This window comes from Enoplosus armatus, chromosome 21 (assembly GCF_043641665.1).
Source record: "Enoplosus armatus isolate fEnoArm2 chromosome 21, fEnoArm2.hap1, whole genome shotgun sequence".
In the NCBI taxonomy this organism is placed as follows: Eukaryota; Metazoa; Chordata; class Actinopteri; order Centrarchiformes; family Enoplosidae; genus Enoplosus; species Enoplosus armatus.
In genome coordinates this window covers 7,585,416-7,611,281 of record NC_092200.1, presented here as the reverse complement: position 1 = coordinate 7,611,281, position 25,866 = coordinate 7,585,416, and the positions used below count along the sequence as shown (strand labels likewise).

The window sequence follows — 25,866 nt, the reverse complement described above, 5'->3', positions numbered from 1 at the left end:
CGTCTCCCTGGCTCTACTGACATATTAACACTAATTTATTTATATAGCTCTTATCAAAATCAATGATTACAAAGTGTTTTCAAATATATAACACAATAAACAATGAAAGCCAAAACAAAATGAAGACTAAAGTGCTTGCTCATGGTGGGAACTGTTGGGTCTCTGTAATAACATTATAAAGAGTCGGTCTAAACTTGCTCTATTTTGTAAAGTGTCATGAGATGACTTTGTTGTGATTTGGCGCTATATAAATAAAATTGAATTGAATTGAATTGAATTGAATAAAGATACTAATACACATAGATGTGTACACACACGCATATATCTACAAATGTACAAATTTAAATAAAGCAGATAAAAGCTGTTTCCAAGAAGCAATTTAAAAGAAGATTTTGCAAGTCTCATTTCCTCTTGCTGGTTATTTCCCAGTAGGTGTGCCTAACAAGAACAGCTCTGCCCTCTTTCCTCTTAAACCTAGCCATGTTAACAGCCAACACATTCCTGCCTGAGGACATCAGACTGCGTGCAGGTTGATCGTGCAAGGAGAGAGTAACTGGGAGGTATAATCTGGTAGTAATGAGTGGGATCTTAAAATCGATTCTGAAACATACTGGCAACCAGTGCAAGGACAATAAAAGGGGATAAATATGTTTACTTTTTATGCCTTCTTCACCATACTGTACAGATTTTGGTGACCTCATGTAACTTCTAGTATATCTCATCCCAACTTAAACCTGAGCAAAAGTCTAATTGACTGCTCTTCCCCATTTAAGTGTCCCAGTAACCCATGCCAGTGAACGAGAATATACAGCATTAGGTCTCTTGAGCTGGAGGCCTAAATGGAAATAAGCCATCCTTGATATTATTAGTAATATTATTAGCAATAATAATATATTATAATACTAATGTGTCGAACGTTTCTATATGGAAAAGGTCTATTAAGTCACAACTAAAATACATAATTTTGACTCACTATGAGAACAATATGCATAATTCCTAGCTATTTTGTCCCACTTTTATTGGCAGGGATGATCTTCCATAAAAGTATTTTGTAGTCAAAGCTGATAATTATAATAGTCATAGAGCACCTGTTTCCCACAGTACACGACAGATGGCGCAGAAAGCCGTTTGTCCGGTATTGTACCTGTGCTTTGCAGGAGAGAAGCTCCGATAATGAGCCCAGTTTCTTGACTTTTTAAAAATATCCCTGGCGCATGAAACGCTTCATGTCTCAGTACACGCACAATGCACAATGCACAATGCAATAATGCGCGTGAACAGTAAAGCCTGTCCGCTGTTTGCTGGGTCTGTTGACTGTCATCATAGATGTGAGGGCAGGTCAGTGAAACAGCGCTGCTGTCGACACTCAAAGACATGGTGCTTTCAAGTGTCCCTCGTATAAGCATCTCTCGTGGGTCCTAAATGTGACTTTACAAGCATTATCTGTAAAAGTAAGTGGTCACCCTCTTTGCCAGCTTCGTGTGAAAATAATAAATTGCGCTCCGACCAGCTCCTTTGTGTTTGGTCATGTGCGTTTATTGCTGCCGCCCTGACAACCGACGGTACCTGAAAGCAGCAGCAGCAGCATATCGTGCTAGTCTGAATCAGTCGCCACATCACCAGCAAGCGGCCACCAGCGGCTGCAGTTACAGGTTCCGCACTCAGGCGAGGACAGCAACAACAGAGAGAGGCTCTTGGGGCCGATATTTCCTTTAAACAGGTGAGCACTGATCGAGTTGGTATAAAGTGTTAGCATGTGTCGACGCGGCTTTACTTTGCCGAAAGAGCGTTGAATGTGTTTCCGGTCCCCGGTCTCATAGACTCAAGTAACGTTAACTTGGGGATGCTGTAGTGTCGCAACCTGATGTCCCCCAATATCGTCGGTTTCATAACTCGTATATTATCGTTATTTTACCACATATGTAACGATAGTTTTCAGTTTGAGGACAGACTGAAGTGCTCGCTAACATTAAGCTAGCCTAAAACACAACAAATGAGTGGAGCACTTTGCTTTTGCCTGGTTGTACGTTAGCTATCATAAGCAAATATAATAACTTAGCTACAGCTAGCTACAATGTTTGCTATAGAAAAACCTTTCAAATACTGTAGGGTTTCTGGTATTGGGAGGAAAAGATTTAATGTTAAAATATCTGGTGTAGCTAGCTAGTTATATGTTTCTGTCACCGGTCGAAACGTAGCTAGTGAAGGTCTGGCAATACGAGACTACCAGTCCAATATTAAAGTTACGACGCCACTATTTTTAGAGATGTTTTCACTTGTTATGTAACGTTTTTGCTATTTTATTAATATCCTCTTGCCGTATGTCAATGCATCTCATAAATGTCCATTCGGCTTTAAGACTTTCTGGAAGTTTCTGTTAGTCTGGTGTTTCCCAAGTTGCAACAACACTTGAGATGTCTGATTGGCCTGTTGATGTTACCTTCCAGAAAGTTCACAAACATTAACTACAGAAGAAAATCAGTCTGAATATTCCTCTATTTAGGCTAGAGTAGGTTTTCACTAATGGTTGCCATTGGTTACAGAGGCCTGGGAAATAGGAAGTGGTTAAATGATTAGGTTAAACACAAAATATTATAACTTGTAAGCGTAATAAAATACAGAAAAATAACAGTATAATTACTGAACTTGCAATGGATTTTTTTCATTTTATTAGTCTAACTGATTAGTTTATTAATCACAACGATGATGATAATAAAATCTATTAATTAGGATTTAATTTCTATTATGTATTTGGTAACAGACTAGACTACAACACAGTGTAATGAAAAATGAAAATGACTGCCTAGCAAGTAAAAAAGAAAGTGCAGGTGACATGCAACAAAACCTGTTGGGTGTGCTAGGTATTAGAATATGTTATACAGTATGTCTTGTTGCGGTTTACTTCAGAGTTGGAAAAACACAGCACTATGTAAATACTACTATACAGCAGTTGGTAGTTATACAAAGGTTTGACATGCAATCATTTTGTCATTGACAAAAAAGAGGGTCTTTGTTGTGCCACCTGAGGCTGACCAGTTTGACAACTTTTATAAAATAATTCAGGTTTGACTTGTGGTAGCCCCAAGCTCCTCTGATGATATGAGGCACTTACTTTGAATGTTGTAATGTTTGATCAACACAGAGAGGTACTATAGTTTCTTTAGTTGGAACTGTTTGTAGAACCTGTGTTACATGAAAACACAACATGTGTAGGGTTGTTGCTTTCTTTTTTTGAAAGGAGCAGATCAATTTGAAATGTGTGATTGGATACCCTGTCCAAGAAGACAATGCTCACTGCTGTTTATAGTAAATGAGATCTTCTTGGAATGATGACCTCGTAGAACATGTAAAATCCAGAAAAACTCAAATGAGCTGCTGATCATGTACACACTCTGTAGTGTTTGAATCACAAACACACCACTCGTTGCTGTGAATCATTGCAGGTAAACTACACGCCTATTATTGTGTTGTGTTCAGCTGTCATCTGTGTCTCTGTCCCGTCAGCTGTGATTTGTGTTTAGGTGTTGGTTGGTCCAGTGCTCTCGTCTTGATAATGTCAGACTTGTAGTGGTGTTTGAGTGTTTTTGGACACTGACAGACCTACTCCAACTGCCTTTGTTGATTGCAATCACAGTGGGGGCGACAATGCACTCAGTGTTCAGTTTGTAACAGTATGAGACTGGATTTGCAGGTAATTATTCTAAAAAAATAAAAAAGTCTGAAGGGAGAAATTGGGCCTAAAACAAAAGGAATCTAGGGAAGTCTAATCAGAGATTTTAATCAAGGGATAAAACCTAGAGCTGCTTTGCAGGTAATTAACTGGGGAGTTGCTGTGCAGACGGAAATCATGAATGCTTTTACAACACTGATGTAGCTTTATGAGCCTATACCCTGATTATCTGCTGATACTGACATGATGTTGCTTCCAATAAGTTGCAAGACATAACTTCAGCACTGATAACTTGTGGTGGCCGTCATTGTTCGAGAAAGTTCAGTCACGTTGTAGCCCTCCAGTCCTGATCTGTATCCTATCTTATTGAGTTTCTGGTAAGACTGAGTCTGATCTGATTAATTTTCATGCATTTCATTCATTTGTGTATGTATTTATTTTCTCCTAAATGATATAGCCCCTCAGTTCTCACTTAGCCTACAGTAGTAGTACTATAAACAGTACAATTACCATAGTAAAATTATTGTATAATATTTTTTGCATAGGGAATAGTGTTTTGTATGATATCTGACAGCCTCTTTTCATCTCCTGCATGAAGTAAATACTGAAGTTCAAATACAGAGCAACAGTATCAGATATATATGGTGTATATATATGTTAACAGATGTGCAAGTAGAAATTGCAGATCTTTTATAGTCAGCAATTCTATGTATTTGTGACCCATATTTTTCTATTCTGAAGTTCAAAATATATCTAATGTTTTTAACAGTTACTATAAAGTTTATTATTGTTTATACTGCCTCAGTAAGACTTTTATCTGAATGGATTTTATTTGTTTTCTATGCTAGATTCTTTGGTCTGATGTGTTTTGAATGTGGGTGAAAACTTGTTCTAACCTGTTCTTCAGTCCTGGAGTCAGGTCAAATATCAATGCACCGTAATGGAATTTACCCTTTGATTATCAATCATTCGCACACTCTGACCAAGAATTTATCAAATTAATTACTGTTCGTAAAATGAGGATCCCAAATACTACAGAAAATGTTCAAATGACAGTTTAAATAAATTAGTAGGTACTACATAAAGCATCTTTGCATTCCTGGTTTCACTGGTCTCTTGTGATTCGCCATTGCACGAATTTGACTTTTAGTCTCATTTATCTACTGTGACACAATATCACCCCTTGAAGGAAAATCTCATTTGGCACACCAGTACTGCACAGCTGAAAAAATAAAAACTTGAACAGATGTTGTTGTAATCTCTCGCTGCTCAACTTGTCTTGCTCCAAAATCCTGTGGAGACTCCTACAGAGTTGATGCTTCATGGAAAGTACTGAGATCAAACCATTGCTGTTTACTTCTTTTGACTAGCCATGCCCCTGAACCCAAGAACACTACTTTAATGAGGTTGTAAGGTCTTCTTCTGGCAACCGTCTTTTTAAATCATTGAATAATCCTTCATTCATGTATCCATCGATTTTGGAGTTGCTTTTTCCTTGGGAAATCTCTCATTTCAAAGCCAGCTGGATGATGTAGTCCCTCCAGAGAGTCCCCTTGCAAAGGTACCCTTGCAGTCAGCCGTCCTCAGTACACCTGTCAAAGGGTAGGTGGTGGGGCTGAAATCCTCACAAGTTACCCAACCACACCACCACAGCTGGCTCCCATAAACATGGGTGAAGCAGCTCATCACTGAGGTCTCCACCTCTTCATCACTTCCTGTAGAACAAGGCCATCTGCTCTGTATATAGAGGTTTCACTTTGTGGGTCAACTGGCTGTCAGTTTCATGATTCTTCTTGCCTTTACTTTGAAATCCAAGATAGCTTAAGAGCTTAATCTTTTATTTCAGCTAGCTCTTAAACCACAATGAAACAACCATGACAGTAATTAATAATGCTAATGTTAATAATAATAACTGTAATTTCCTCTTAATGGGAAAATCGTTAAATGTTTATGGGAGCAGCTGTTCACACAGTCAATTTGCTGAAAAATGTACGTCAGTTTGTTAAAGACTGGTCAGGGATCCCTGCACAGCACAAATCCACTGATGGTAAAATGGGCAACGCTGCTTTTCCATCTGTTTTTCTTCGACTATGTGCTAATTAACAAGACCACCTATGTCTTTGTTAACTTCATTATTCAGTTCACTCCTCCTAGTGCTTATTTCAGGAAAATTGGAAACATGATAATGGATTTCTTCTGTCTTTTATAACCATCACCTCTGGTTCACTGAGGCATCATGGGATTGACTGACCCACATCTGTTGCTCACACTGAGGCATGGTTCACGCTGAGCCAAGCAGGAATCCATCAGATCTGGGTTAGCTGTGTAATGCTACTACAAGGCATAAATCTGCACATAGCACATGCATGGATACACATGCATACACGCAGAACCGTGAGTAACCACGTCTCCAGCAGGCACTAGTGTCCATTAACTCCCAACTGCTGCGGGGGGCTGGTGACTGGGGAGTGGGTCAGTAAAGGCTGAAGTGAGGGGGATAAAAGAAGATACATTTAATATGATGACTCAGGACATTAGGTTGGTTTTTAGAAAAACCCAGAGGAAAACAAATAACTTTCTGGGTCATATCTCTTTATATTTATATTTGGTCTATATTGGGATGTGGAGATATTAAGAAGGACATTATAACGGATAGATTTTATAAGAGTGAATTGGAAATTCAACAGAAAAAGAGGGAGTGGGTAGTGAAGTGTTAGAGGGAGATTCTGACTGAGGCATCTGAAAGAGAGGAGTTTAGGGACTCTGCCATGTCCCAACAGGAGTCACTCACTGGCACTGCCATGTGCCAAAAATCCCCAACCCCCCCCACATCCTCATAACACACACAAACACAATCTAACGGCAAAGGCCACAGGTTATAAATAGCAAACAAACAGGACACAGTGGACGCCCAGTGTAAGTACTCCTTGTTTGTCATTTTTAGTGCAATTGCTAAGATATCTCTAGATAATTAATGGTCGACTGTTGGTTTGCTTGACATTTTCCTTGTTGTTTTAGTTGGCCTGTTGCCGCCTGAATGATTTTGCCTGTCTGAGAAAGACAAATACTTGAGTTGTTTAAGGTCTATTTAAGTGTGGCAACTTTTGGTGTGATTTTGGTACGATTGTTTATGTGCAGTGTAGTAACTGTCTTGTTAAATATGATGCAGTGTTATTAAAAATCCCTGTGTCCTGTGAGGTCGAGATTTGAATGCCACAGGACCTTTAAACTCCGTAGATTTAATATGAGAGAAGAAACAGATCTCCTACTTAACTCCTCTTTATACAAAACGCAGAGCAGAGCCTGAAAACCAGAGCCTGCTCTCCTTGAATTGGCGTTGAAAGAAAACTTGTTACGTGCTGTGTCAGTCTGACCCACACTTAACATATGCCAATGGGGAAATCTTGTTATTCCTCTTATTAACAAACAATTGTAAAAACATGCTCCCCACAGAATGTGATTTGCACATCACATAAGTGGATTATGCACAATATTACTGAAAAAACTAAACAACCTAGAGGGGAAATTATTATAAAGGTCATTATTAACTGACATGGATAGCCAAAGGCAACCGTCATTGGACACATGAGGACAATGGCAGCTAAAGACTATATTTGGTTTAGAAATGCACTGTTCACTAAGCCTCAAACTTCCTTAGTTACCGTTGCTTTGTCAAGCTTTCCATTCTTGCATGGCACATACGCAGTTTGCAATGATAACAGTGGCAAAGCGAACACTTGAAATTCTTCGTATTTTCTGAAACAATGGCTCCTTGATTTCAGACCGTGACAGACAGAAGCAGGCTTCTCATTTCTAGGCAGCAACCATCAATTTTGTTGCCTGAAATTACAACCGTAACTGGCAGATTATATTAGCTGTAGCTAGCTAGCTAATTAAGCTAAAGTTGGCTCCATGCCTCTGGCAGACTTTTTAATGTTTCAAGGCTGACTCGTTCTAAAATGAGAAATGCGTAAAATGTGTCTTACACATGATGGCTACAAAAATTATATTGTGGTGTTGCTGTAGTTTAAAAACTCTCCAATTCCAGTACAGCTCAGGACAGAGCCACTAACTTTACCCTAAACTCTTGATTTCATCCAGTTAAATAGGAAATACTACACAGTGAATGTGCCAGTCGTGAGCGGGGCTTAACATGTAACACCACAAACGAATGTAGTTTGTGGTCCCTGGCCTTTGAAGTAACGCTATGTTACTTCTTTAGGTAGTAAGCTAGTTAGCCAGACATGCTAATGATTGCAGCTCACGTTATGGGGGAGGATTTAGTGAACTATCAAATGGAGGATGGATAGCCACTGACATTTTGTCTCCGTCTCTTTCTACATCAGAGAGTGTATTCTGCAGTATGAAGCTCATCCAAACACAGTCAAATCTCTGCTGCTTTTAGTGGTTTGATATTCCTTTGTATCTACCTCTAGATCAAGACTCAGTATGTTGGCAGCAGTTGTTATCCAGCTAGCTTTTGAGTGCATGAATTTGATGAAGATGTTCTGATGCATGTTACCCTCTCTGTGTTATTGCAAAAAATTGGAAATCTAAAACTAGACAACTTGAATATCTTCTGATACTTTTTTTTATCAGACCTGTTCTGTCTTGTTTTTGAGAGGCTAGGCTTCATAACTTGAACATTAGGTCATGTTTTAAAAAAAATGCTTCATGGTCTTTATATCTGTTTCCAAATTTCAAAAAGCAAAACATGATTCACATTTTCTCTCTTACAGCCTCAGGGTGAGGGATGATCACCCACTTATTATGTAATTTTGCTGGGCTTGTATTAGCTTAGCTGTTCTCCTCCCTGCATCTCTATTTCAGTGTAGTTGATTACATTGTTGGGTATTGCCACCCTGTTTAATGCTGTCGCCCACTCCCTCCCCTTCACAGATTTACCCCTCAGGTCTGGAAGGGAGGTTTCTCACCCGTCACACATGGCTACGCTCAGTCGCAGTTTGTTGGGCTTTATCTCTCCAAGTTAACATGTCTTAACACAACTTAACTTTCTTTCCACAGAGGCCACGCAGAGGATCCTCACATAATAGGACAGCAACTACAAACTCACACAGACAGAGCCATGGTGGAATACTACCAGATATTAGGAGTCCAGAAAAATGCCACGCAAGAGGACATCAAAAAAGCGTAAGTGCCCCTGAGAGTTTTCTGCTCTATTTTCCCCCGGTGTTGTTGTTAGATCTCGGCCACTCAGAGGGGTGTAATAAGTTAATTATATCCCCCTCTAGCTGTATAAACTGACACAAGGAGAGAGAGAGCAGAGAGACTGCAATGCAGAAAGTTTCCACTCTTCTTCCTGTAACCTTGCTGCTGTCAAATACCTTCCCCCTACACTCACCCACCACTTGCAGTCGCCCACTGAACACACCAGTTCCAGTTAATTACACTTCCTCAGGTTTCTCACTAACACCTTTTGTTTTGACAAGTGAAGAGTTTCCTGACGGTAAGTGTCAATTCAGATGTTAAAGACAGTTTTGTTTGAGGCATTTTTTCCAGATGAAAGTAAAAGGTATTTTGGGTAATGCAGTAAATCACTAAGTGAAGTAAAATCCTGTGAGATAGGAGGAAACTATTGAACACTACTGGTTGTTGCTGATCAAATCAACCAGTGTATCCAATTAAGTTATCAAGAATCCAGCTTAGAAAGATAGTGACTAGATAGATAAAGAGCCTTCTACCTCTATGCACTCAGTTGGAGGCTGCCAAAGTCAAATGTTACCTCCACTTACACCAATCAATAAGTCATATCTTTAGCCTATGACCCCAGCTCTCTCTTCCAGATCACTGATTGAATTATTTGCCATGCTAGCGGCTTGGCTCAATGGATGGCAATGTCAGTCGGTCACTTTGGTCTATCCTGAATATCTCTGCAACTGTTGGATGGATTGCCATGAAATATGGTACAGACATTCATGATGCTCAGAGGACAAATACTAATGAAATTGGTAATGTCATGACTTTTCGTCTAGCGCCACCAGCAGGTTGACTTTTGTGGTTTTAAGTGAAAGGTCTTGACAATTATTGGATGGATTGCCTTGAAATTTGGCACGGACATTTATGTCCAATTCAGGGTGAATTGTAGTAATCAGAATCAGAATCAGAAATACTTTATTGATCCCCGGGGGGAAATTGTACAACTTTGATCCCTTAACTTTTCATATAGTGCCATCATCATCAGGACAGATTTTGTTTTGTTTGTCCTATACTTTGATTTATGACTAAAAACATTCACATCATCCTCAGCTTTACTTTATGTTTAGTGCTCATCAGCTAATGTTGGCATGTTAACACAGTCAACTAAGCTGGTGAACATGATAAACATTATATCTGTTAAACATCAGTGTGTTAGCATTGTCATTGCGTGCATGTTAGTATGAACAGTGTTCACGTCAACTTCCAAGTCATAATTACGACTGGGAAACTCTTTTTTTGAAAGCTTTGATATATCCGACTTGGCACACTAATACAGTGCCTGAAAACCAAACAAGTATTGATGCCTCACATGCCACAGTATTTCAATCATTACACGACCAACTCTGTGATCATACAACCGTCTTGATTATGTGAAAGCTCGCAAGTCGTTAACATCCCATCCTTACCATCCATCCAATATGATGTGTGATTTGTTGATTAAACGTGATGGATATGAAATTACAGCTAAGAGAGCAAGAGTTAATAGTGTCCTCAGAGACTTTTGAGCCAAGTATTCAGACGAAGATAATGGCTGCTGTTGCTTTCTACTAGAGAACATACAGGCTTCTGACTAGAAAGACTGACACTACATTATTCAACCTAGTATGGCCAGTTGACCATTGACAAAGCTTTAGACAGCCAGATAATGTCACAGATTACAACAAAGACTGTTCACTAAAGATCCATAAGGGAGTCAATCCCTGGATTGTGTGCAGCCTTGTTTGCTGGCGGACTCTCAGTCCCGAGTCTCGTCCACAGCATCTGTGTGCCCGCTGCTGGTGCTGCTGCTGGGCCTCGAAAACAAACAGCTGATGCAGCGTAAGCCTCTCTGCGAGCCTACGCTGCACGTCAGTGGAGTTCAGGCTGTCTTTGTTATTTCTGCATGGGTGGGGAGAAGGACGGTGCGTGTATGTATGTATGTCTTTGTGTGTGCGCGCATAGAGGGGTGGTGGGTGTCTGTGTGTTTGGTGTTGGCATGTAGCCACCCTAAAAAAAGACTTGCATGTGGAGATGTGTTTCTGATAGGGGGGACGTCTGTTATACATTCATACACATTTTCCACCCCATTTCTGTATTAAGAACTGACTATTTGCCCTCTGTATATGCACAGTATATGGCATGCATTGTGTGTTAGTCTTTATTTTGAAGTCCATGTCTATATTTAAACTGTATGGTTTTTGGTTCTCAGTTACAGGAAACTGGCATTGAAGTGGCATCCAGACAAGAACCCAGACAACAAGGACGAGGCAGAGAAAAAGTTCAAAGAGCTGTCAGAGGCATATGAAGTGCTATCTGACGGTAAGGTTTTTCTGCAGAGGGAGAAAATCTGTTAGGTTGCCATGTTAAGTGCTGAATGTATGAACATGATGACTCTCTGTTTGAAAACAACATTTAAAAACCGTCTTATCATTAGCACCTCAAATTTAAAAGTTGACGTTTGTTATCATGTCTGCTATTATGGAAATGCAAGACCGCACTTCTGTCAGTTTAAAAATTTTGCTATTACCAGTGTGATATCTTTAGGTATTGGAATTGATACAAAAATCAGTCATCTTTCTATTTATTAAGTGTATGTAATTACCAGAATAATACTATGAATATGAGTCACAGTCACAGCCCAGTCACAAGAAGCAGGTATTGTTGGCATTTGCAGTGCACAACGTCAGAATTGTTTATGCTGGAGTGAAAAGGTCGTTGTGGGGTTTTTTTTTTTTTACTGTTAAAAAGCAGCTTTGTGCAACTTTAAATACTCACAGCAAGTAAGTCCACATGCAGATGGTCAAACTGATTAATTTAAATGCATAAAATGCACATCAGTTAGATTTGATTTGGAAATGTCGACACGTTTTTGATCACTATAATTAGTCACAGTGAAAAGCGAAAAGGGGCAGTTGATTTGATGCTGGCAAATACTTTGCAGTGACCCTAACTGAGGTTTAAAATACAACAGGGTGGTGGGGATTTTCTCTTTCTGTTGGTCTGTCTCTCTGTCTTATCTGAAGTCCTACTCTTCCCACAACAGAAAACAAGAGGAATACTTATGACCGATACGGCAAAGAAGGCCTTTCAGGAGGAGGAGGAGGAGGTAAGGAGACGACTTTGAAAATAACGATATATTCATGTCCGTGCCATGGAATTAATTTCATTGGAAACACATTAATGGTTATTATTTATTGGTATTTTTTTAGGATTCGTAATGATAGCTGTATTTGTAATCCTGCCTTTGATCAATAGTTCCATAGTGTATGAGCTTTATTATTGTGTACTGTTTTACAGGAGGCCATTATGATCACTTTGGCGGCGGCGGCTTCACATTCCGTAATCCCGAGGACGTTTTCAGGGAATTCTTTGGCGGCAGAGATCCATTTGCAGAATTTTTTGGTAAGTCCAATGTCGTTTCTGGCGAGGCACTGAAGGGATTTCTTGTTTTTGAGAAGGAAGAAAGAGGGACTGAAGAGAGTCATTGGAGTGGGGAGTACGCTATTATTAACTGCATAATTTTTTGTGGTCAGAAATATACACCGATGACCTGGGAATGCTCAGGAGAGACGGGGAGAAAAAGAGAACATCCTGTGGGACCTACAGGATTTTATATCATGTCAAACACTGATATTTCTATTTCCTAATTACTTTAGCTGTTAGCTAGCAGCGCCTGCTGTGTAGAAATGTGGAAGATGGAGTATTAGACCCAGGAAACCTTCTGTAAAGCCTGGTGCTAATCCCCCACAGCACTGCAGTGTGCATCTCCAATACTCTGAGCACTGTTCATCTCGGGAGGTCATCTGCCACTAAATGTCACATGTTGGAAAACACTGAGTATCTCTGCTGGATGTTGACCTCAACTTCATTATGTAGCCTTCGTCTATTAACCAGGGTCTGGACCTCTTAATTTACTGTAATTCATTTATATTATACTTATCATCAATGCAAAGATATTTTACATCTTTGGCAGAAAATTACATGGCAACTATTTTGATAATGGATTAATGAAGTTATTTTGTTTTTCTATAAAAAATGCCAAAAATAGCTTCTTAGTGCTTTTCCCATGTGATAACAAGCAGAATATGATTAAACAAGCTTTTTGAAGATGTCACATTGGGCTTTGGGAAATTGTGATGATTTCATTCTGACATTTTATAGATTAAATGTTTTTATAGATGTTTTTGTACGTCTATCATTTATATCCATGTGGACATGTTTTTGCAGATACTCTTAATATTCTCAACAGATACTCATCTCTTTTGTCCACCACAAAATGATGGTTGCTTTTTTGTTTTTATATAACCCTTGAAAGCTATTGAAGTGCTGGCTAAGGTACTAAACTGTTGACCAGTGGCTGTTCATTTGTTATGCTGACAGCATCATGTAGTGCCTGACAGTTGATTGTATCAGAAGTGTCAGTAGTTGTATTGAGTATAGTATATTAGTATTAGTATTAGTATAGTTATAGGAGTTTAGCGCCTGTCCTGGGTTGTCTGGGTTCAGCAAAAGGCTGATTGGAAGGCATGTGTAGTTCACCCTGTGTAGCTCTAAATATGGAGTTCAGACGCAGGCAGAGGATGGATTTGAGCGTCTACATCACTCAACTGGAATGCTTTCAAAAATAGCTTCCGTATTAAAACAAAAGCAGATGTAATAACGCCAAAGTGTGTGTGCGCTGTGTGTCTCCATGTGTCAGAGCACATGTAAAACGTGGTACGATACGAGCACTCGAGCGTGGCTGTACAACACAAACTTATGGAAAAACTGTAATCTTTTATATAAGTTATTAGAATTTGTGCTTAAAAAGCCAAGACAAGTCATCATCTTTTATATCAGATTTTATGAACTTCCTAAATGACTCCGACATGTTATTACTGTTGTTTTTATTAACATGGATAAGATAAAGTGGTGGAGCACAGCTGTTGCTGTTTACTTTCTTCAGTAAACAAGGACCGAAGCTGTCAGCACCGTCACACAGGAAAGTAAAGTTCAAGTTCTATTTTGACTGGGGATAACCTTTATTATGCTTGATTGGTATGCAACAGGATATGCCAAAACATCCATCTTGTCAAGTTTATTTTAACTCTATATTAAGTGTATTTCCTTTAATAGATTTATATAAAGAACCATTTCGGTTTGACTTTCCTCAAGATGGCAGCCACAGAAAGAGGGTTCAGATGTGTTTTTAAAAAATCCCATCCAGCCTCCAGTCCTGATTGTCCAGCAGCTTGTCTCCGTGAGCAGCAGCTGGTCCTGTGGATCTGTCACTCACCCACTTCCGAGTGGCCAGCAGACCGAGGGGTGGGGGTGTGCGCGCTGTTGAGACAAATACAGATTCACGCAATGACGAGGGCTTAGTTGTCTGCCAAGAACAGCACACACTCATTCTCAAATGAACATGTGAAGAAGAAGACAAGGAGGCGATATCAACACACTGTTTTTACACACTTTGTTGGACATACTGCAGAAATATCGAATAAATATCTCCAATATCTCCCTGGGCAGCTCCGATAAGTGGACTTACAGACAAATTGATTTATTTAAATGTTCTGTTCCTTTATTGTTTGTTTTGTCCATATTGGTGTACACACACATTTTGAAAACCCATTGACACTGTTCAATGTTATATAGGTGTGGCACATTCGTCACTAATTCAATCTCAGTCTTTGTGCTTGACAGGTCTTTTAAAGTTCTGTGAGAGCGCTTGGCCTTAACTCTCCTCCCAGCGATCTCTTTGCGTACACTGATCATGTACACAAGAATTAAACCAGGACCCCAGTGTTTAAGTAGCCTTTACATCTCCCTCTCTGTCCACTGATGTCTGCTGTCTCACTGACAGCATTGTAAGAGCCGAGCTGTCTCCTCTAATGTCTTCTTCTAAGTAAATGGACACTAATGCAGTTACAACATTGGTCAGGGGATACTTTTATTTTAAGCTTTCTGTCAGAGGGAACAAGTGAAGCTTTCTTGTCGCTGCCTCGCTGGTACATTCAAGGTTGAAGGAGGAGTCTTCTTTCAGCAAATGGTGCCAGTGATCCAGCCTTATCCTGCTGGGGTGACCCAGATTGGCAGCGTGCAATTAGTAGCATGTCTACAGGGCTTTAGATGAGAATTAGTGGTGGGCACTTTGACAGTTTAAGGTTAAGATTGTCCCAGAAATTACAACATCCACCTCAGCTGTTTTATTGTCAGGTACTTAAATAGTCTATAATTATAATAATCTTATATAATCCTCTAATCAATATCTTTATATTAACAATTGATCAAATGACTATATGTAATGTGAAAGTGGTGTGACAAACCAAATCTGCAGTTCGCCTCAGAGCTACAGAGCGAGGCTTGAGGCGTCTTTCAGCCCATTGTTTTGGTGCAGTTGAGTCCAGTATTTTAGATTTTGCTCCGCATCTGCTGGATGTGTAAAAACTGTTTCTGTTGCTCCCGTGTGACCAAGCCTCCCACGATTTTGAAATACAAGAAGGGCTGGAAGTCTTCAAATGCTCCTCACTTTCTCATTCACAATCTCTCATTTGTACTGTGTTTCCCTCCACAGCGGATGACCCCTTTGACGATTTCTTCGGTCGCAATCGCCAGAGGGGCGCAAGCCGAAGCAGGATGGGGGCACCACGCTTTGGTTTCGGTGGCTTCCCAGCGTTTGGGTCTGGCTTCTCAGCTTTCGATTCAGGTGCGTACATCCCCACAAATAACTCCACGTGTAGCGGATACTGGATTCATCATGAATTTATGATGCTTTTCCATTTTGACTGAGGTTTGTCTTGACTGTGTGCTCTTTTTGTAGGTTTTAACTCATTTGGAGACATGGGTGGCGGAGGATTCACCTCCTTCTCTTCTTCATCTTTCGGCGGTGGGGGAGGAGGAATGGGTAACTTCAGATCTGTGTCCACCTCCACCAAGGTCGTCAACGGCAGAAAAATTACTACAAAACGGTACTTAAATGTCGAGCTTATTTGCCTTCTTGCTGAGAGTGAGATGAGAAGGTCAATACCGCTCTCATGTCTGTATGGTAACTATGAAGCTACAGCCAGCAGGCGCTTAGCTTAGCTTAGCATAAAGACTGGAAACAGGGGAAAACAGCTAGCCTGGCTCTGTCCAAAGGTAACAAACTCCTCCATCCTGACTTCCTGATCTCTGAAGAACCTCGTCTGCTTGTTGTGTTTGTTACAGGATCGTGGAGAACGGCCAGGAGCGGGTGGAAGTGGAGGAGGACGGTCAGTTAAAATCCCTAACAGTTAATGGTAAGGAGCAGCTCCTAAGACTGGATAACAAGTAATTATCTCGCCACAACATTTGACCAACATACAGTTTTCACACCTGGAAAAACTCGCCCAGTGACTATGTTTGCTACCGGCGGCTGGTCTCTCCTCTCTCTGTCCTCCTGCATCTCATTCCCGAAGAACAATTTTCTCATTTTAGCTTAACTGCAAGGGAGGCGAGAGAGACGTTCACAGTATGTGTACATTTGTATTTATTCCGTTATTATGGGGGGGGGGGGGGGACCATTGTGCTGGAATTTGTGTTTTTGTTTACTACAATAATTGAGTTGTGCTTTTTATTTCTGCCATATGCACAAAGCTGGGTACGTGCTATACATTTTATTTCCTTTTGGGGTGGATATTGTCTTTCTTATTGTTGCAGGAAAACAACATGCTGTACTTTTAGACTTACGCATGTCATTTTTGCTCTTTTCATTTGACCAATTTAACAAGTGAATGATAAAAGCTTAACCACTTTGCCCTAATGTCTTTAACTTCACCTTGCTAACCTGTTAGCTGTTACCATGTTCACGCGTGTGTAATATGAATGACATAGATTATTAATAAATTAATTATTATAATATGCATTTTTTTCTTTTTGCATTTGTTTGTGTATTTGAGAATACGATGGTATGTTTCGTGTGTTTCTGCATGATTGCTGATTCCAGGAGGCTGCTTTGTAGTTTCACTGTGTCAGCAAGTCAAACCATGAACCTAGACCACATAACACCTTACACTGTTACCGGACAGACAGGGGGATTTTCATTCTTTGTAAAACAAAAACGTAAACCAAAAGTTCAGATTTGGTCAATAAACTTCAGTTTGTGAAACGTCATGGAAAGGCTGCCACAGTCACCTGGTGTCTTGTGTGATGTTTCTTTTTGGCTTGAGTGGCTTTTTTTATCGTCTCACTCTTCCTGGATGTTTGAGGTGTGTGCTTGTGCCTGATCACATTTTAAAACCTGCTTCACACAACAGAAACCACAACGGCTGCTTCTTCTGTAAACTCACCCATCATACAGCTCACCATGTGTGCGTTATTTTAACCCACTAATGCCTCAGTTTCAGTGTAGGTGACTCACAAGGAGGGATTGGTCGCTGATGCTGCAGAAAACTGGTAATGTGCTGTGTGGGCTTTCACTAAAATGATGCTGTTCCCCATTTATCTAAGAGATCATGAGGAAACACTTTCGGCAAGGATATGCCTGTATGCTCGAACCCTGAGGTGTGTTTTTTTCTGTGTGGTAGGTATGCGTTGCCTTTACAGTCCAGGTGAGAACGAAACAACACCCACATCCATGTTTCTTCATTTCTCTCTGCGCCCCTCCCATCTGGACATTTTTATGGGCTTATAAAAGTGCTGATAGCGGGGAAAATCCACTATAAGCAGTACTAACTCGGCGCCCTATTAAACATTAGATAGGCTCAGATTGAAAGTTACATTGAGTGGTGTGTGTGTGATTGCAGTTGGCTCCGAGGTCACTGTGTTCAGAGAAGAGAGTGTGTTTCTTGAGGAATGTGCTCGGGGCTAGTTTATTTACACAAGCCTCTGCATATTTGTGAGAGAGACAAGTCATGAGTGGGAAACTGAAGAGAAGGAAAAGGGCAGGGTGAGGCCTTTTAGATGAGTCTTTAACAACATGGCTGATATGGTGTACAGTTAAGATATTTAATGTAACATCTATGAATGTACACTTTGGTGTGTGTGGGTGTGTGTGTGTGTGTGTGTGTTGGTGGTGTGAAAGCCATGTCTTCCACTATTTATCTTGCATTTGTTTCGTTCTTTGAATTTGTTTTTTTTCAGCCCTTGTGATTGAATCAGCGTTTGCGCTTGCGCAGTCCTGTTGCTAGGTGACACTGCAGCCCTGCGCCAATCTCGATTGCTTACATAGCCTGTATGCCCCCCCCGTAAGTAAATGTGATGAGTAAATGAGGGATAGACGTCGTACACAGGGATTACTACACGAACTAGCAATACAAATTAAGCAGAAATATCTTTTCACAAATATGATCTTAATCTTGTGATCTACACACATGTCAGCGTGATGTTTTCATTTTTTTAATCTATATTTAACTTCCTGGAGGCGGTAAAAAGTCAGGTTTACATGATTAAATTATTCTAAAGAGATCATGGCGGGGTGCACAAGAAGTTGAATAGGTGTTTCAGGTCAGGAATTATATTTATGGTACAATAGCTCCCTCTCCTGGATCAATTTATACACATTCATACATTTGTGACATAACTACTAGAAGCTGTAACATACACGGATTTTGTCACACCATTATTATTCTTCCTCTTAATTTTATTTGAGGGATAATCAGGCTCTAACTACAGTTCCCATAATTTGGGATTGTAAACAGGAAATATAATGTGGCAATTGTGTAAGTGAGTTAGCTGTGGGCTACAAATGCTTTGCCCATATTTGTTTACGTTTTGGCAAACTGGCACCATTAAAAGTATGCCGAATTAGCTATTAGCAGTTCCTGTTTGCAATCTATACATGGATGTAAAGACAGCTGTGACTGGATTACTTTGATACTGACGAAAACGTAAAAACGTGATTATTCTTAGGCAAGTTCTGGAGTTGTAAGGAGCGTCTTTTTTCAGTCATTTCTAACGTTAAACGGATTTATGGACGCTTAATCTCGATGGACATCAAACTAAATCAGAAAAATGTCTGTCGTGTCTGTGTTCAGATTTATGTGAGTAATAACTGAGAAGGAGTATGATGTTTGGCCGTTTTAACGGTTTTTAAAGTACCTTAAATTGCCTCCAATCAGCTGCGTGTCAGACACTGGCAGCTCCAACTGCTGACCGTGTTGGTAACTACAATAATGAACTTGTGCTGTTTGCAGAAGAGCAGCAGCATCTTTCCCTTTCACCTCAGGTAGTGCCCTTCAACTCTCACTGCACAGCTTGAAACCCCTGTGCGGGAGGGAGGTTACTTTACAACAGCGGTTCCCAAAACGTTTTTGCTCATAACCTCTGAAGATAAAGTTGCATGTCTATAAGAGGTGCAATCAAAGAGGGATTTTCACCTCTCAGATTATTTCATTTTATTTTTAGGAGCCTGAGGAGGTAAAACTACTATATTTTGCCAAAGAGAAAAAAGAATAGAGAAAAGTCAGAAGAATACATGACATATTTTGTGCATCAGAATTGAGTTTTTTCTTATTTCCTGCCTCCAGGTTTAGGACTGCTGCTTTTGCTGACACATAGAGTCTAAGAAATCATGTGCAATAAGTAATGGAAAGTAAAATCATTAGACCGTAGTTAATTCCGAGACCAGACATTTGAATTTGAGGGTGGACCCGCATGTGGCCACTAGATGACACTGTTTGTTTACAAAAGACAGCATGACATAATTTGGCTGAATGATCGTTTCCTCAATAGTAATCACAAACACTGAAGAAACCATTGACATTGACTGGGTAGGATAACTGGAGAAACATGTTACATACTCATGTAAACTTGATTTATTTTAAATTGAATCTTCAATATTCATACTTAAGTGTTAGTACACTTTTTATTAGTTGTGATTTGATCAAATTTGCTCTGTATTTCTTGTTAGAAATAAAGTCTCACAACCTCTTCTCCAGGATCCATTCAATGTGACAAACAATACTGTCATTTCCTGTCCTCGAGTTTCCCCATGTTATGAAAGATGGCTTCCTGTTGGCAGAAAGCAGCATCCGGTTTAAACCATCACCTCCACACCCTCCACCTCGTCTGCTTGACAGCTTAGCATGAAACATCGAATCGTCTCGGAGCCGCTGGCCACTTTATGAGTGATGGCAAAGATAAACTGCCAGTTTCTCTTTGGCCATGTCTGAACAAGGACACTGACCGTATCTCTCCCTGCTCAGCAGCAGAGTCACATCAGCATGACACCACATGTCTTGAAGTCTTGAACCGGGGGAAGGTGGACTGTTGAAAATAATCTGGTCCACAGTTGTAGTTGTCATGTAGAGTTAGCCTCCTCCTGAACAGTGATTTATTTTAGGCTTTAGGCTCTGCTGCAAGTGAGGCTCCTTTTGTCCGTCACACATAGATTTTGTGCCTGTGTGTGTTTGTTTAGGCGTTAACCCGGCTGTTTGTGACTGTGTGCATGCTCCTGAATTGCAGTCTGGACAGTGTGTTTTACAGCTACACACAGCATTGTTTAGCCTGGAGACAAATGACGAGCACTCTCAAGACAATAGCTGCAAATGAAAGCATCCAAGAACTCACTCTGATTTTTCAAATTAAGTCCAGAAAACAAAAGGCCGCTTTTATGAGTATTGAAAGATCTCATTATCATCCCTGCTCTTTGATATTGTTTTTTGTTTAAATTAATTAACTGATGATGGATTATGCAACTTGATAGCGGAAGGAATCTTATCACCCAGGTAACCGGGGCCCATAATAGATGCAAATATTGATCCTCTGGAGCAAAAGGAGGCTCGGAAACAAAGCGCACAAGCTTGGAGTCACACACATGTTGGTTTCCAGCGGTCTAACTTCACTTGATAGGATCACCAGACAAACACAGGTTGGGATTAGCTGTTTTTCCAAAGCTGGATAGAGAACAAGTAGCAGCAGCCTTGGGGGTAAAGCCACCAATTGTCCTGTTTCTGTTGGTCCTCTGGGCGCTGGTCTCTCCTTGCAGGGGGTCAACTCGTGTTTTTAAAAGTGTGTTCGATTTAAAAAGCTGATTTGCAAAGTCTGAAATAAAGAAACCAAAGTCTGGGGGCTAAAGTGACATGAATCACTTTAAAGTTGGTGTTTTCAGCAAAAGATAAACTACAAAATACTCAGCCAATTTCAACCTTAACACACTTGAAAAGCATTTGTGACAAAGAAATAGACTTGGGTCAAAATGGAGGTCCTGCAGTAATAAGATGTCTATTCAGAGAGAATTGAAATCCAGTAACGTCTTTGTCTGTGTTAAGGGTTAAACACATGCAGCCGTCCTTGATTGCCTCAAAACCCCCTGAGCTCCTCCTGAAAGCATCCCGAAAGAGAGCCGTCTCAATCTAAAATGTATATCTATGTCACATAACACAACGAAAAAAACATCAAGGATAGTGTTGCAATGCAGCCACAATCTTCCGTGTAGTTTTACTTTCTACATTAAAGATTAAAATGACTGTATGTTGTGGTGGCTTGTGCTCCCACAGGCATACAGCAATATGTCAAACAAAGCTGCCATGTCTCCAATGACGTCTGGTGTGTTTAAGGCCGGGCTATTACACACACCATGCCGGGGATTTTGAAATGCTGCTGCAGATCCTCCTCGAAATGGGACCAGGTTCAGCACGGCGAGCATCTGGCCCCCTTTCTTCTCCTCTCCACTGCCTTAATTACACAACACAATGGCGATGAGATCTGCCTGTAATCTCGCAGCATAATAAGTCTCCCCTCTCCACCACCCCCCTCTATACTCTGCCTGCCACTAATTCAATATAAATGTAAATTACCTAGAGAAAAGAATAACCAAATCTCATTTTATTTACATGACTAATCACAATAAAGTCAGGCAGATGAAATATGAATGAAATATAGGGTTGGGGAGGGAGGGGTCTGTGTCGCCTTAGGGACTATTTGAATTTCTTGTCTTATATCATCTTTGTTTCATGTTGGTTACATCAATATGCCTTTTTTGCACTTGTGCTCAACTTCCTGTAATAGACGTGTGTATCTATTTTTTTTTTCTGATTGTATTCACACTGCCAAGGGCATCGCAAGGTAATATGTTTTCCTTTCAGCTGACTTTTTTTTTTTTGTGCACCACACATCTCGTGTCAGACGGCTGAAATTCAAAGACGCTACATTGGAAAAAAAATGATAAAGATTTAGTGTTGAACACCTCAGGCCATCCATCCAGACAGCGAGAAGAGAGGGTTTAGGTGTGATTCATTCCCACTTTGCTCTGCCCGAACCCACAGACATTGCAGAGGAAGACCCCTTGGAGGAAGAGTTTCGTCGCCGCAGACAGAACGCACTCCCCACCCTCGGCCTGCACCAGCGCTACCTGAGGAACTCCGCCCAAAACCCCTCAGAGGAAGAGGAGGAGCACGGCTTACAGAGCCTGGGACTAACGAGAGGTCCGCCCACCCGCCACTGCAGGGCTGATTAATTACCAGCGCACAGAGCTCTCCTTTAAAGAGTAGAGTCTTAATAAGCGCAGCTAATTGTCTGCTTTTGTGTCTGATGGCCGCACAAAGGACGATGACGAAGAGTGGCGCGTTTGATTGGCAGATGTAAACACTGAGGACAGAGGTGTTCATTAGGCGGCTCTGTTCTATGCTGCAGGAACGACCAGAGGTCAGAGGTCGCCCTCTGTTTTTCTTCACGGGGTCAGGAAGTCACACACAAAAGCTGAGCAATTATCTGCAGCACACAGTCGCTGAATGTTTTATAATGGCAGCTTCTTTAGTTAAGGAGGGAACCTTTAATTTAACTGTGCATATTTCCTGCTGGGATGCGAACAAAGGCCCTAATTCTCTCTCTGAGATAACGACACAAACTACTCAAATATGGCTCCTCAGAGGGGGTGTTTTTAACTACTGCTACCGGCTGAAACTAAGATTTTTAAATGTGAGAAAAATCTGCCCCACTTTCTAATAAGTCACCCTTTATAAAGTGTTTACAAGCTGTAACTGATGGTTTTATTAATCATTTACTAATGCTTTATAGATAAGTTACAAATGAATAATAAGAACAGCATTTTGGTTGCTGGTGTTTATTCTCCTCTCGCATCACACTTGTTTGTCATTTTTTAGCTTTTAAATTCAGAGACCCCTCCACTGGACCATTTGACCTTTGACCTTTGGGTCAAAATGGCAGCAGTGCATCTGGACCTCAATTCATTTATAAACTTATTAGCTTCAAATATGGATTTATATAATATGCAGGATGCTGGTGTTCCACTGGGACTTATAGGGTTAACATTTATCATTACAGATAATTGATGCTTATAAGAAAGTGATAAACTCTTGACTTGATTTTGTTAATAGTTTGACATTTTGGGACTCCGACACACTTATTTGCCTTCTTGCAGAGAGTTAGATGAGAAGATTGATACCACTCTTATGTCGGTAAATATGAAGCTAGTGCCAGCAGCTGGTTAGCTTAGCTTAGCAACAGACTGGAAACAGGGAAAAAGCTAGGTTGCAAAATCCGCCTATTAGCACCTCTAAAGCTCACAAAGCTCACGTTACATCTTGTTTGTTCCATCCGTAAAAATGACAACTTGTTTGCGAGGGTTTTTTGTGCCGTACGATTTCTTGGTCAGGGACAGTAACATTGCAACATGTCATTTTTACACTTTGGTTGTTGCATGGATTAAACAAACAAGATTAAGATAATTCGTGAGCTTTAGAGGTCCTGGACAGAGTCAGGCTTCCACCTGTTTCCAGTCTTTATGCTAAGCTAAGCTAACCAGCTGCTGGTGCTAGTGTCATATTTAACTGACGACCATGAGAGTGGTATCAATCTCCTCATCTAATTCTCAGCAAAACAAAATGTCCCAAAATGTCAAAATACTTGTTTAATGACTCAACAGTCGGAAAGATTTTTCACAACCTGGCAGCCCATAAATTGTCTTATTAATGTCTTATAACTGATCTATAATGGATTAGTAAGTGAACAACAGCAACATTAACAAAATCATTAGTTACAGCATATAAACCCTAAAAAAAGGGTGTCATATTAGGAATTTGTACTGAAAAATCTAAATATTTAATGATAATATTTGCTCTTTTATTTTATAGGACACACGGACACCAAGAGGAAGAAACTGTGGCTAAAGGAGGCAGAGTCCAAAAAGAAAAGGGCTCCTCGACTCTTCCCTCGGTTTGGTGGACTTGGTGCCTTTTTTTAAACACACACACACACACACACACACACACACACACACACACACACACACATTTGTTGGCAGAAGTACCATCAATCATATGTGGCATTAGTTCAGCTATGTATTGGAGGCCCAACATCTCCGCTGCTGCGCCATATCTCCCCTTGTCTATCAGCTGCAGTGCAAAGCGTAACTCCTGCCTGCTTTCATCAGCCGAACGGTAGCCTGCAGAGACCTCGCTCCGATGTTTTGTTTTGTCCAAGATACATTTTTAGCGGTTAAGCTTTTGCTATTGCTGTATTTATTGTGGGTGGGCCCTGTGGATGTACAGTGAGCATTCAGAGCCTTAATTAATCTCCTATGATTAGACTTTTTTACAGCACACGTTTCAGAGTGTGTTTGAAAGAGTTCAGGTAGAAGGAGAATTACAGTAGCAGCTTTTGTTTGTGATAAGCATGAAAATGAAAGCAACAATACTGCGTGTGAGAATAAGTGAAGGTCAAGCTATTCAGTAGATCCTTTTCTTCAATAGAGATGAGGAGAGACGGATGTCTGGACAATGTGAGAGTAAAACAATGAAAGCATCACAGAGTGAGTTTTATTACAGAAAGAGAAATCCATAACACATGAAAAGTGACTATCAACACTCTGGCAGTAACATTATCTACTCCTTTACCACTACTCCCACAGGGTGAAAAATAACTATTAACCCCTCTCAAAGTCATTATTTCGTTTTTGTTTTTGTAGGATTCTTTGTACAGAGTGGATTCAGCGACATGTTGACCCTCCATGGGTGTTTTTGTAAAAGATTTCTTAAACTAAAATATGGTTTCCCTTATCTGATTTGTCCATGACGTGTTGTTCTCATGATTACTGTAAGTGGAAATGTAGAAATGTCTGAGAAATGTTCCTTTTCTTTGGACTCCAATAAATGCTAAAGAAAAACATGTCCTTGTGGGTAGTCAACATTTTATTGTATCATACAGTAATCCAGAGAGGGAGTTTGGTCACCCACGCACAGTGAAAGAGAGAGAAGAAAGACAGAAATCAGACAGGTCATAGCAGACAACATATAAAAGGCATTGCCACAACTTTAGTAACGCTAATACACAAGCACACATATTCCAAGATTACGTTAGTGTAGCTCAGGAACACCTGTAGCCACTAGATTAAAGAAATGGCTAATCATAAGTGATGCACCTGAAATCAACTAAAAATGATGTGAAAAATGCAACTGATAACTTATAAAACAAGAAAATATCCCATGAAATTCATGGGTGTCACAGCTGTAAACTGTTCTGTGGAGCCTCTGGGCTTCCATAACTCTACTTACTAAAAATACCAAACAAACCTTTAAACTGAAGTATGGTTTGAACTCTCTTCCTGGTTCTTTTTCTCCAAAACTTTTCCAAAGAATCAGGAGTCAGTTGTTAATCCTGTTGCTATCACTGACAGTAAATCTGTCACCCCAACACACAGTACAACGGCACAAAACAAAGCAATGACCACAAAACTCTGATAGAAAACATTTAAAAGCATTTCTACTAACATTGAAGGACCTTTTGTATAAGGAGCAATAACCTGGGCATATATTTTATATTTTATTGATGAAAAGTACTGTACACATGTAAACCTGCATTTTCTTTTGCCACTTGGGGGCAGCGCAACAAGCTGTAAACACAGCACTGACATCTTATCTCCACATAAAGCTGATTTGGCTGACGTGTTAGCAAACAGTTGCTTATTTATACAACCAGCAGACATGAAGCAAACATTAGCTTTTATTTGGAGTTGCGTTTCTGACCACTTGACGAACCTAAGTCTAACATTTTAGCTCTGTTTTGGTCTCCACCAACTCCTGAGGGAAATATGCTAAATGCGCCAC

At 40.3% G+C, this 25,866-nt stretch overlaps 1 protein-coding gene across 2 annotated transcripts; it reads left to right on the top strand.

Annotated features, from left to right (window-relative positions):
• Positions 1-1,613: 1,613 nt before the first annotated feature.
• On the top strand, positions 1,614-24,928 carry dnajb6b (DnaJ heat shock protein family (Hsp40) member B6b). 2 transcript variants are annotated; one of them, XM_070928232.1, is made up of 10 exons: positions 1,614-1,720; positions 8,696-8,821; positions 11,076-11,185; positions 11,910-11,972; positions 12,164-12,268; positions 15,420-15,551; positions 15,666-15,813; positions 16,052-16,122; positions 22,069-22,227; positions 23,896-24,928. In XM_070928232.1, the coding sequence occupies exons 2-10, from the start codon at positions 8,757-8,759 to the stop codon at positions 24,003-24,005; spliced, it is 963 nt and encodes a 320-aa protein (XP_070784333.1). In that variant the 5' UTR covers positions 1,614-1,720; positions 8,696-8,756; the 3' UTR covers positions 24,006-24,928. The 2 variants fall into 2 exon arrangements, with proteins under 2 accessions (XP_070784333.1, XP_070784335.1); XM_070928234.1 differs by lacking the exons at positions 22,069-22,227; positions 23,896-24,928 and having other exon boundaries at positions 16,052-16,354.
• Positions 24,929-25,866: the final 938 nt, after the last annotated feature.

What these genes read in the sequence shown, in the direction of transcription:
- dnajb6b (XM_070928232.1), top strand. Translation starts at nt 8,757, where the DNA reads ATGGTGGAATACTACCAGATATTAGGAGTCCAGAAAAATGCCACGCAA. An exon ending in ATATGAAGTGCTATCTGACG is followed by an intron (nt 11,186 to 11,909) that starts GTAAGGTTTTTC and finishes TTCCCACAACAG; the next exon opens with AAAACAAGAGGAATACTTAT. An exon ending in AAAATCCCTAACAGTTAATG is followed by an intron (nt 16,123 to 22,068) that starts GTAAGGAGCAGC and finishes CCGAACCCACAG; the next exon opens with ACATTGCAGAGGAAGACCCC.